Source organism: Enhydra lutris, unplaced genomic scaffold (genome assembly GCF_002288905.1).
Source record: "Enhydra lutris kenyoni isolate GAN:26980312 unplaced genomic scaffold, ASM228890v2 scaffoldscaffold5, whole genome shotgun sequence".
Lineage (NCBI taxonomy): Eukaryota > Metazoa > Chordata > Mammalia > Carnivora > Mustelidae > Enhydra > Enhydra lutris.
The window spans coordinates 45,122,491-45,135,948 of NW_019154089.1; the positions used below are offsets into that span (position 1 = coordinate 45,122,491).

The 13,458-nt window shown below is 44.0% G+C and overlaps 1 protein-coding gene across 1 annotated transcript in view; it reads right to left on the reverse strand.

The window, feature by feature from the left end:
• Positions 1 to 13,458, reverse strand: part of LOC111140951 (growth hormone receptor) — a 273,022-nt gene that overhangs the window by 61,406 nt on the left and 198,158 nt on the right. The window contains exon 3 of the mRNA XM_022493224.1: positions 12,757 to 12,822. Coding sequence (XP_022348932.1) covers positions 12,757 to 12,822 — 66 coding nt within the window. The remainder of the gene's footprint in view (positions 1 to 12,756; positions 12,823 to 13,458) is intronic.

Sequence of the window (13,458 nt, forward strand, 5' to 3'; positions counted from 1 at the left end):
ATCTGGGCAATAAAGAAGCCTGTTTAACTTTGCATGTCCTAGCATTTTCTAAGCACAGGAGAAATGATGGGCTCAAATATTAAGGGCAGAGTTCTTCGTAGGAGTGTGCCAAGAATCATTTTTGGAGGTGAATTTATTTTTATTATGTATGTGTAGTGGGTTACATTGTATCCCCCAAAGATATGCCCAAATCCTAATCCCTAATCCCTGTGAATGTGATCTTTGTTGGGAGAAGGGTCTTTGAAATAGCGGGCAGTACTACACAGTCAATGAATACTCAACCTTATTGTTGTTATTATGACATCTTCATCCTATCAAGGTAGTGAGAAATTTTGTATTTTAAAATTTCAGTGCATAAATTATTATAATTGATCATTGAGAACTCACTGTAAATCGGTATGTGTATCTGTGTGTGTGTATATGTTATATGCATGTTATATGTGTGTGTGTATATCAGCTGGCACATTACATACCTTAAAAAAATTTTTTTAATTTTAATTTTTTTAATAATTTTTTTAAAAGATTTTATTTATTTATTTGACAGACAGAGATCACAAGTAGGTAGAGAGGCAGGGAGAGAGAGAGGGAGAAGCAGGCTCCCCGCCGAGAAGAGAGCCCGATGTGGGGCTTGATCCCAAGACCCTGGGATCATGACCTGAGCCGAAGGCAAGAGGCTTTAACCCACTGAGCCACCCAGGCGCCCCTACGTACCTTTGTTTAAAGAGCTTTTTTCCCCTAGACGTTTATTATCAGACCTTAAATTTTGTCCATTTAAAATCTACAATTCAATGGTTTTTAATAAATTCACACAGTTGTGAGCAAAAAAAAAAGGAAAGAAAAAGGGTCTTTGTAGGTATAATTAAGTTAAGGATCTCAGAATGAGATCATCTTAGGTTAGGGCTCCAAATTCAATGATGAGTGTCTTATAAGAGATAGAAAAGGAGAAAAGACACGGAGACCTAGGGAGAGGTCATTGAGAGAGGCCACTGAAGTTGGAGAGAGAGAGAATGGAATGATTCATCTACAAACTAAGGACCATCAAGGATTGCCAGCAGTTTCCAGAACCTAGGAGAGAGGCATGGAACAGATTCTCCCTCAGAGCCTTCAGAAGGAACCGACACTAGTGACACCTTGATTTCAAACTTCCTGCCTTCACAACTGTGAGAGAATAAGCTTCTGTTATTTTAAGCCACCAGGGTTATGGTAATTTGTTACCTCAGTCTTCGGAAGGTAATACAATACACCTGAGCTCTGTCAGTGCAGGTCTGAGGTAGAACTCTGGCCTTTATATTTACTGAAAATGTCCACAGATGACCCTGATGGACACACACTTCAAGAACCACCACTTCAGAATCTTGAGGGTTGGAGGATTAGTCATCTGCTTCTACTGACATCCTATTAGGATTCTGGGCTCTGGCTCTGGCTTTGGGGGCACCAATGGAGCCTCAGGCCCTTTATCTCCAGGTCTCTGTTTTTCAAAGAAAGTCATGCCAAGGAAAATATTTTTGGGTCGACCTTTAAGAGGTACAATGGAACTATCACAGGTCATGATGATGGTCAAGGTTGGGCAAGTAGAAGGAGGGAATTCTGGGCCCAAAGAGGGGGGAAACCAGTTTTTGTCGATGGAGTCCTGCAGATCTCACTTGAAGGGAATGCTCATTTTGCACCCAAACAAGGTGAGCTTCCCTCCTTTAAGTAACTGAGAAATCTTGATCTACTAAGATTTCCAATTCTTGGGCTCAGTTTCCTTCTTGCCCTCAGCTGCCTAAGAAGGTTGCTTCTTTCTTTCCAGATTTTGTCCATCTGGAAATATTTTATTTCTTTTCCTAATTGTTCTCTTTTCATCAGCCTAGCTGCCCCAGGTATCTTTTTGATAGACCTCTTGCTCAGGCTTTTCGTCTCTCCAAAGGGATCTGGAGAGTTGTCTCTAGTCCTGTCAGCCACTGATGGTGGCTTGATATAACAAGGTATCTGCTCTTAAAAATACCTCAGCAAGGAGAGGTTTGTAACGCACGAAGGCATGGGGGTATGCTATTCTGCTTTTCTGGTTTCACAGCTTCTCACACTGAGGCTGACTATACTCTGGGAGATTATTCAGTCATGATTCAATGATTATTTCAGTCAAAAGTTAGGTTTTGGGGCAGGTACCAAAGAAAAATGTCACCTAGTTCAAAATGCTTGCCTTCATCCAAGAAAGGCAGGGTATTCACAGAGGGGTGTAGGGAGAAACGGAGGGTAGGGAGGGTGAGGTGGCATCGAAGAGGATGGGCAACATTTCTCCTCTTTTTGTCCATAGACCTGCAGCTCCAGTGCCTAGAGCCGGCCACAGGTCAGCTATAGTGTGAGTCAGCGGGACTGTCATAGGTCACCCGGAGGACCTCACTGCTACTTAACATATTATTTGTTGCTGCCATTAGACATGATCCAGGAAGCCTCCTTATAGCTGAACTTCTGAAGCAGAAACCAATTTTAAGTTAGAGACGCCATATAAGAGAATCCTACCAATAAAACAGGACACGGTTATCGTCAAATGACTCATCCAGACGGTAAATGTTCCTTGGGACTGAGTATAGTCTAGTAGGGGGTAAAGATGCTCTTTGGAAGAGTAGGAAAAGTTTGTTTTCAGGGTATCCATTTTACTGATCTGTAGAGTCTCCTTTTTTCTATACTTGAGGATAGTCTTCCCGGAAAAAGAGGAAGGAAAGGGAACATTCTACTGGGTGCCAAACATTTTACCCAGTCTTGCCTCTGAAGCAAGTAGGCCGGGCTCCAGGCTGCCCTCCTGCTCTCTTCCCCAGAATCTGTCTTCCCTGCCCGGAGCTCCTGTCTTGTCCTCTGGCGTCTGGAGTTCCGCAAGCTCCTCAGGCCTTCCCTTCAATGCTCCCTGCTTCCCTGCCTTTCAAGGGCAAGGAAAAGACATATCCCAAACATTAAAATTTGTTAAATCCAGTTTTCACAAACTGGGCTGTACATTCTCTGGAGTCTGTGAGAACTGTATTTTCTTAAAATATATACTCCTCCAACATGACATATACTATCCTAGATCAAGCCTCCTTCCTATCCCCCCAGAAAATACAGATGGAGTGAAACTGGAGATACACATTGGTGAGGGGGTGAGGAGGTAGGTGGGGTACTTCCGGGGCCCCAGGCTGCTGGTACTCTTTCAGGAGCAGTAACAGAAGTAGTAGTTACAGCAGCAGCAGCAGCAGCAGCAGCAGCAAAACCATCAAATAGCGAACATTCATTCCACATCGACGCTGTGCCAGGAATTCTATGTACCTATCTGCTCCTCACAATGACCCCCTGAGACAGGTGCCGACCTCTCCAGTCAGAGATGGCCAAGCTGGAGCTTGTGGCATATTGGCAGGATGCTGGATGTGTCCGTGGAAGACAGCTCGTGGTCCCCAGCTCCCCAAACTCCACAGTACTCATCACACAGCCTGTGACACCAACTGAAACCAGTTAGAATCTGTAAGACTGTCTGGTAAGAAAAAACACCTCCAAGACTTTCGTAGGATCTTCTTGTCTGCTCTTCCCCAGGAGAAAGGAAAGTGGTATAAGAAGAAATGCATCTACTGCTCTCGGGTTTGAGGAAATAATTATGTTTTGCACCTGTGTGTGTGTGTGTGTGCACGCGCGCGCTGGGCAGGGCTGGGGTAGCGGGAAGACAAACTCCTATCATGAAATCTATGCTAATACCTCTGCCTCCACTTCCTTTCTGCATTTGCTCTTAAGGAATTCCTAGAACACCATATGATAAGCACTGAACAAATATTAAGCTCCCATTTTGTGCAAAGTCCTGTTTAAATTGTGAAGAAAGGGGCAAGGTATATAAAGACAAGGAAGACTATCTCCTTGCTGTCAAAAGACTTACAATCGAGAAGGGAAGACACCAGGTGTACACAAGGCATCTGGGTTTAATGCCAAAGATGCACAACTTCAAAAGCTTTTAGAATTCAGAAAAAGACAAGCTTCAGTCACAGAAAGGATGTTTTCCAGGTGTTTCTCCATTGCTTTGGGGTTTGCCTTGCGGGAGCTTTGCGGCGACAGGTGAGCGAAGCCCTCTGTGCTGACAACAGAGTACAGATGGGCTCTCCTGCAAATATTTGCTTTCACATTAATCCAAATTTGGAGTTAACAATTCTATTTATTTAGGAATGGTGAGAGAGAATAAAGAAGCATTCACAGCTGCTTTTCTGTAACACACGGAAAATCAGAAGTTAACCGGCAGCCGTAAACACACAGGTGCGACTTGAGAACAGTCTGAGGCCTCGAGAAAGCAATGCACCTGTATCCTAACATCTATGGTGATGCAGGGAGCTTCCAGATTTATGAGTCTCTCACGTTCCACCATCTCCTAACGGGAGACTCTTCTGTCTTTATTCTCCAGCATGAATTCAGTGGCAGCGTTTACAGATTTACAAATCTGCAAAGTCAGGTCTGTCCTCACACCAGAACCATGTAATCTATGGACTGTAACTCTCCCTCAGATAAATATTAGGTGAAAATGATGATGCAGGCAGACGCTGGGCTGCAAATGATGGCCTGGTCCATCCAGCACTGAGCATTTACAGACACTCAGCGTTCCTCTGATGGCACACCAGTGCGAGTATGGCCACCCCCACCCATCACCATCATGGTCGTCATAAATGCACGAGTCCGTGTGGACAAGCAGAGACTGTTAATCTTACTCTACAATACAGTGCGTTTCAGAACCGACGGTGAAGCAAATTTGCATCTTGTATCCCCATTAAGGTCAGTTACCGACTAGGAAGTAATTTTTGATGGGAGATTAAAAGATAAGAAGCAATATAAACACGGTGACTAGTTGATCCCCAGAGCAGCCACAGACAATCCGAAACAAACAGGCATGTTTATTTACAAAGACAAGCATCTAGTCTGAGGACCACAGTTTGCCAACCCCTAGTTTAAATAACTGTGGACCTCAAAAGAAAAGAGCTTATTTCGAATCACAGATGCCAAATAACATGCAAATCAGTTCCTTATAAATCATACGTTTTAAAAAGCCCTTGGAAAGTTGCCTAACTTCTTTTCTAAGTGATAAGTTTTTGATTTAGTAATGAATCACCTCTTGAGGGGCGCCTGGGTGGCTTAGTCAGGTCAACATCAACTCTCAGCTCAGCTCATGATCCTGGAGTCCTGGGATCGAGCCCCGCATTGCGCTCCCTGCTGGGGAGTGGGGAGAGTCTACTCCTTCCTATGCCCCTCCCCCTGCTATTCTCTCTCTCTCAAACAAATAAAATCTTAAAAAAAAAAATCACCTCTTGAGTTACTTTTGGTTTAAATATATATTATTTCATATTGCATATGTCTACCATGAAGCATGCTCTTACCTGAACTACTATTCAATGGCCCCTGTGCTTGAATTCCATAAATCTTTATAAATGTGATGTATCATCTGCTTTTACAGTATATAGATTAATTTGTATTAAGATCAGTGTCCACCGACATAACAAATCCCAGTTTTTTTCTCAGCACACATGAGCACATTGTCTGAAGAAGTCATTCATCACAAGCAGGAGCTAGCGTGGGCCCAGTTCTGGGGTTCTTTCCCTAGACAGACTCCCATGTGCAGAAGCCAGAGTTCCCTTGGGAGCCGTGGTTACAGGGCTGGTTTTGAAACAGCCAGCAGTGAGTCAGAAAGCTGCAGGCTAGAGGGACTCAAAGGTCACAACCTTTGTTGTTGTTGGGAGGCTTTCACGTTCTACAGTCTACAAAGCAGTCCCCACCCACCGAGGTCGCCCAGGGTGAAAGAACGTTGATCTTGGATTTCATCCTTGAAAAATGTGTGTTATGCTTTGGAGGAGAAGCAAAACTAGAAAGTGGGTATATGGAGCACACAGAGGCCCAGGAGAACTCTCAGGGAGATGTTTCATCATCTTTCTAAGACTTAAAAAAAAAAAAAAATACTTCTAAGATCAAGGCTTTGAGAGGCCTATGCCCACAGATTTCTTCTTCTTTTTTTTTTTTTTAAAGATTTTATTTATTTATTTGACAGAGACCACAAGTAGTCAGAGAGGCAGGCAGAGAGAGAGAGAGAGAGAGGAGGAAGCAGGCTCCCCGCTGAGCAGAGAGCCTGATGCGGGGCTCGATCCCAGGACCCTGAGATCATGACCTGAGCTGAAGGCAGAGGCTTTAACCCACTGAGCCACCCAGGAGCCCCAGATTTCTAAATATTTTGTTACTGTTTGGATTCCAAAAGACGTGAAAGACCCTGACATGTGTCTACAACCAGCCAGGAGCTGCAGGTGCTTGGGGAGGCTGGCCTTGAATTGTGGGCTTAGTCCCCACTGCAGAGAGTTCACGAACACCGGCCTCAGCATATGCATGGTGAATAGGTCTCTTGGAAATTCAGTGGTAAATATCTCCTTACCACTGACACTGATTAGGGCTGAGCAAATTGCCTGGAGTTGAAGGAGGATAAAAGAGTTAAGGCCTAATATTTATCTTACAAAGAATCCTTGTCTCCTGACAATTACACGTGAACACAGGACTGACTGTGTATGAGGATAATAATAATAATAACAGGACACTAAGACCTGAAAACTAATGGCAGACACTATCTGGGTATTTCAGGCTAGAAAAAAGTCCCTGCCAGGGCCACATTTTGTGGTAATTGAACACTTGTTATTTGAATTATCCATAATACACCATTATCTATGCTTTCTTTTGCTTCTCTAGGGACAGGCAAAGTAGTGCTCTGATAGTATCTTCTTCACTCTCACGTTGGTCAGTTACAATGCTTAGGAAAGCTGTTTTCCTTGTACCTCCATTGCTTCTTGTGTAAAGTGCATCATTCTACCCGTCTTCCTCCTACTTCAGAGAAGCAAGGAAGGGGGGAAATAGCAGGATGCTTCGCAGTATCTGGAGATTAGTCAGGAAGGGCCACCACTAGTCTGGGTGTGAGAGAGAGCCAACATAAACACGGTTTCCTTAAAAGGGATCATAATAATCTGTGTTTACTTACTGCATCGTTTACTGAATTATTTATAAACAGTAGCCTGTCAAGAATTCAGTGTCAGCTTCCATGTCTGAACCACTCTCCAGAGCATGTCCAAAGCTCACATTCTTTGTTACAAAGAAAGGCTGTACTGTCTAAGATGCGGCCCTGCAGGGACATACTCTCTTGGCGGGGTGTTCATTATGGCTACATCGTCAGCTAGAGAGCCCTCGATGAAGACGGATCCTCAAAGCTGAGACGGGGACAGTGGTGGGTCCCAGGCAGGAGCCAGGCCCTTATCCCTTCAGCAGGTGACGTGCCCAAAGGACACACAGTGATGGCACAGAGAGGTCCTGCAGCAGATCCCAAGACTAGACTGTGACCCCAGGGCCTGTGACTTGAAGTTAAGGTTCTGTGGAAGGCTTTCTGGGAAAGATGGTATGTGTTTATAGTAACAGAGAAGAGAAATTTCTCCCCCTGTACAGCTTTAGCCCTCTCCCTTCCTCAATGCCTGCTGAAGGGCATGGAGGTGCTCTGTGCTAGCCAAAGAGTAATTAAGATATTGGGGGAAACCTGGTTTTTTTTTTTTTTTTAACTTTTGGGTGTGTGCATACAAAACCCAACAACTATTCATTAAACACTTGGTGTGTGCCGGGTACATCCCAGGTACTGTGGGCTACAAGGATGTGTAAGAGGCAGCCCCTCCCCTTGACGAGAGAACAGTCTATTCTAAGGGCCTAGAAAGCATACCAAAGAATCCATAAGGTTGAAACAAATGACCGGAGATTAAGGCCCAAGATGAGTGCAGGACATTTCATCCAGGTCAATCCTAATACTTGTTGGAATAAACTAAGGGCCATGAGAGAATACAACACACATCATGGCCAGGTGCTATTTGAACTCTCTTAAATATATCAATACTTGTAATTCTCACAACTGTGAGGTAGGTACTACTAGCATCCTTATTTTATTAAAAAATTTTTTTTTAATTTTATAAAGATTTTATTTATTTATTTGACAGAGAGAGAGAAAGCAAATGGGGGAGAGGCAGGCAGAGGCAGAGGGAGAAGCAGGCTTTCCACTGAGCAGGGAGCCCGATACAGGACTCGCTCCTGGGACCCTGGGGTCACGACCTCAGTCCGAGGCAGACGCTTAACCTACTGAACCGCCCAGGTGCCCAGCATCTCTATTTTAGACATAAACACACAAAACAAAACAGAACCAGGGTACAGACAGCTTATAAAACTTAGGGAAGTTCATTCAGGAAGTATGTGGTAGATCTGGGACTACAATGGTCTGTCTTGTTATCAGAGTGAGTTTTTTTCAAGTCCTGTGTTATATACCATCTCTCCTTAAGAAAAAGTGAGAAAGGCCTACAGATATTCCAAAATGGAAGTACTCATCCTCTGATGGGATGCTTTAAATATGCTTTAAAGACAAAATCCATGAAGGATGTCCTGACTCAGAGGAAAGAGGAGGGAATTTCTGGCGAAGGGGTCCATGGGAAAGGATATGATGAAACAGGAAATGCAGGGACACAGACATGGGTGTCCACAGTATACGAGAGAGATAAGGCTAGAAAAGCACGGAGGATCCATGTCATGGACCTTCTTGAATGCCAGGGAGAGGAGTTTACTCATATCCTAGAAAGCCAGGGCAGGGGGCTCCTGAAGGTGATGGGGCAGAAGAACCACCGTATCAGATGTAGGCAGGAAGAAGGAATATGGGAGCAGAGAGCAGGATGGCTTGGAATAGGGAAAAACGGGAGGTAAGAACGAGAAATGAGCAGGCAAGGACGGAAGTCCAGCTAAGAACAGAAGACAAGGACCTGCAGAGATGATGACTTCTATCCCCAATTTCTGTCTCATCATCATGTTTTTACTGAAAAGTAGCTCATGATTATGAAGGAAGTTGTGAACTTCTCAGACTTCAAGCAATTCTTGTCTTGTGCCCATCTAAGAGGCTAGTCTTCTGGAATGCTTTCAAAACTTAACTCTGACCTCAGTCATTGATGTGTGTGTTCAGAATGCCTGTTTTCATAAAACCTTGGACTAATTTATGCTCCAAATGCCAGTCAGTGAGACGTCCGCATTTTTTCCAGTTGGATATTCATTTTAATTTAAAGTGGAAATGCCACTGATCACAAAATTTACACTTTCAGAGAAGATGTAGTAAATTCAGTGAAAAGGAATGACTTAAACATGAGAGGGAAAGAAAAAATATTCAGAAAGATGTGCAGGATGTCTGTCTGTCAATGCTGTTCAGCAACAGAATTAGGTTTATGATCTGCACCTAAAGGCACAGGAACTTAGGGGTTGACGGTTCCTGCTGTCCACACAGCTAGAATGTGCTTCCATCACCGGCTCATGACAGGAAACCCATCGAGAGGGGACTTTGGGCTTCCTGGTACAGAGGTGTTAGGCAGGCACATGGGCAGTGGTTCCAAATCTGGAGACAAAGTGCAGCCTGTGTAACTGAGCAGGGAGGGGACAAAGAAGCACATACTTGGGTCAGACTCTGATCAATGCATACCCTTCGTCTACAGCTGCCATACTACAGCCTTTGCCTGTAAGGAAGCTGTCCTTGGAGCAGAAACCATTTGAGTCCCATGAGTCCTTTCTGTGCCAGAACATGTGGGGGTGACGAATGTGTCATTAACACAGGTGGGGAGATCTGATTCTCTCTGACGGCTCCAGCCAGCCAAGAGGCTCTACAACAAGTGGTGTCTGTGGGACTTGCCAAGTGTGGGGATGGATGGTAACCAGGGAGCTGTTCAGGCTGCTTCCATTTAATTAACTTATTTGCAATATCATTATTCCTTACAGTGTTTAAGATACCATTTTAGGTGCTACGAGTTACACAACTATGAATAAGATACAGCTTGTTCGCAATCCAGATGGGGAGATGAGAGAAATATGCAAGTAACTCTACTGCCAAGCAGCCTCTTATCTATTCCTTAAAAGTGGTGCAAACTGGGGCGCCTGGGTGGCTCAGTGGGTTAAAGCCTCTGCCTTCGGCTCAGGTCATGATCCCAGGGTCCTGGGATAGAGCCCCGCATCGGGCTCTCTGCTCGGCAGGGAACCTGCTTCCTCCTCTCTCTCTGCCTGCCTCTCTGCCTACTTGTGATCTCTGTCTGTCAAATAAATAAATAAAATCTTAAAAAAAAAAAAAAAGTGGTGCAAACTAGCACGATCTCTCTTGAAGATAAGCACGGAGAAGGGAGGCACTGTCTCAGGCCAAGGGTCAGAGTGTCCCTGATGAGCTTTAAAGTATGGGCAGGGTTTATAGTTCCAGAATGAGGGGTGAGGTGGCAGGAGGATTGTTCTGGAAGATAGGCTGACATAAGCAAAGTCCCAGGGGAGGACTAAGTAGTGTAGACTTATCAGCTGGGGTGAAGGATGTTGGATTTCAGTGTTTTGGGACAGGTTTGCAGTTTGAAATTTGGGTTGTTTAGAGCAGAGTGATATGCTGGGCTCTTAAAATTGTCACTGGCATACAAGAAAGGAGAGATGAGTGGGGGGAGGAGAGGCAGGGAGACAGCAATGAAGGGGTTACTGCAGTAGCCCAAGAATAAAGTCAAGGGGGCCGGCAGAGGTGGGCGGCATTTATTTGTGTTCACTCAGTTCTGGGTAGAATTTTTTCTGAGAGGGTTGTAAATTTTTTTTTCCCCCTCCGTGGGGGTTTTGCTTTGAATCTGAGAATTCAGAAAAGTGCAGAGAGAAAACGTATGACTTATAACTGCATAATGATAGGACATGTCATGTTGAACACTAGCTTCTTGTGTAAAAGTATCTCCTGAGTGAGAATCAGCGCTCCCTGAGGTCAGGACACCATCTTCCACATTCCCTTCTTCCCCAGACCCCAGAGCTGGTGCTGGGTGTGCAGCAGAGAGGCAAATGCTTGTCAAACAGTGACAGTGTACAAGGTGAGGTGACGTGAGCACCAGGGTCTATCACATCTCAGTGAGATGCTCAGATGACAAAGGTGACCGTGCGTCCAAGCCCGTGCTGTGTGGAAAGTGAGCGCTGACAGACACATCCACCGATGGGGTAACTTTATCCAGTCAGTCTTGGGATGGAGGGGAGCTAACTTTTGATCAGGGGAAGCTAGGACAGTATTCCTTTTTGTGTGGGCAGGTCAGTATCTACGTGATATGTCACAGATGAAGGATAACTAGGATTCTTGCTTATCACAAAGACAGAAAGTCAACATATGTCAAGCGACATAGCAGGGGTTTCTTCATACCCAGAGGTTGTACCACAACAAGGCCCCATGCTTAGGTTCCTTTCCCCATGACTTCACAAAGAAGATGGAAAAAACTGTACCCCCTTTGGGGGAAAGGGAAGGGCAGTGTGCTATGTTTGTGTGTGGAGGACGGACAAATGTGGGATGCGATGTGCACCATCAGTAGAACATTCTCCCTTTGTAAGTTTTTATCTTCAATTCTAGTATAGTCAGTGCACGGTGTTATGTTAGTTCCAGGTACACAATATAGTGATTCAACAATTCTATTCACAGGAAAATATTTTTAGCTGATTCCTTCTTATTTCCTTGCAGGAAGTAGCAATAAGTCACATCGCTTGCTGCATGAAGACTTTGAAATATACTGGCTGGGATTACCCAAACATGACCAAAAAGACACCTTTTTTATAACCCCTCACATTAATTACGGAGCAGATGAACATGTCAGAGGCTTCTAAAACAGAGGGTTGTAAAGAGTTTGTGGCCTGGCACGACGGATAAGTGGATGCCACTTACAAAAAACAGCACTAACCCTCCCTCTGAGTCACCTCCAAGGATTTACATCTCATTTTGAAATTTACTCTCTAGTTATGTCATAAAATCCAAATTATGGCTTCATGACTCTGGAACAGCCAATGGAACAGCAATTGCGTAAGCTCAGTTAGGTACATGGTCTTCCCTTCCTTTATCGTTCATGAGGACTCCGGCGCATATGTCAAATGATGAGAAAATCCTTCCCTGGAATGTAATTAAAGGCACCTGCAACGGATGAGGATTTGCTTTAGGTCATGTGAGGAATTTAGAAGAAGCATAAAAAGTGGGTCTTGTCTTCAAGCTCAACATAATCACTTAGTTCATGCAGCCACACAGCTCCTTGAGTTCTGCACACGGTACTACCATATATGCTCAAGTCCTGTCGAGGTACATCTACCGTGCAGCAACGGACAAAGTTTCATGGGAACAAGGAGGCAGAACAAGTCTTTGGTGTTAGATAATTTAGAGAAGCTTCCCCACAGAGCTGATGTCTGAGTTCAGTCTTGGGGATGAAGAGGAGATTGTCAGAGGACACGAGGAAGATATGCAATGGCATTTTAAGGAGAAAAGATAGCTCACTTGAAGGCAGAGTTTTGGAGCATAAGATGACATGGTTGACAACTTTGTCAGTGTGATCACGAGGTATAGAAATATCTCACAACCATAATAACGATATAATACCCGATTTATAAAAGGAGGTAGGTTCTTAAAGTCAATAAACTATCGTCAACAAACATTGTTGATCCACAATGTTATTTACTCTTTTTTTCCTTCTCATTAATTTGGTTTTACTTAACTTCTAAGGATAAGCAAATCAGAGAAATAAAGCAGCAACCTTGCAGGGAGGCTGAAAAAGACATCCTTTAAAAATATATGTATTTTTTACTTATTTGTGCAATTTCCATCAGTCCTTCATCTGGGTACCAAATCTCAAATGCAGCAAAGAGAGGATGGCAGCCTGAGTTACAGTAAAGCATGGGAAAGATCACTGCTGATAGAAAAAGGACTGAAATTCTTACTTGTCCCTGGTCCCGGATTAACTCTTTGCAGACTCTGGGATGCTCTGCCAAGGATTGCTGGTGTGGCTGGAACAGAGAGAGAAGAAAACCATTAGTCACCCCTGTGAAAATTGTCTGATGTGACCCCGTTACAATTTCACTTTCCAGTGACAAAATGTGACCTGGCCCAACCTCACAATAATTCTCGCCCTTGTTTTCCGTCTTTCTTTTTAAAATTAAAATCACACCTACCCTCTAAAAAGAACTCATAAATATGAGAACACATGGAAACCCAGGGTTAGTCACCTCTGGTCTCCTGGCTAGATGTGGTCAGGAACAATGCAAAAATGCCTTCCTAGAACATTAAAGTCCAAGCTTGAGTCTTGCTAATGAAAATGGAGAGGAACACAAATTTTTTTTTTTTTTTCCAAAACCGGATTAAAAACAGTTTGGTCAAACAAGTTAATTCTTGGAAATAAACATGTGAGCAATCCCGGGAATGGGGAAGGGATGAGGGGAACTGAAAAGTTAGCGCGGACACAGAGCTTTGTGACGTGAGATGGGCAATGAGTCATCAATTCTAAAAGCAGTTATAAGTCTATGGATACTACTATTATGTTGCATTAAAATGAGAAGAACGGAAAAGGATTAGTGTAGTTGTCATTGAACTGTTGAACCGGGTTGTTTTGATACGAGAGTATACAACAATTATCTGGGCTTGGT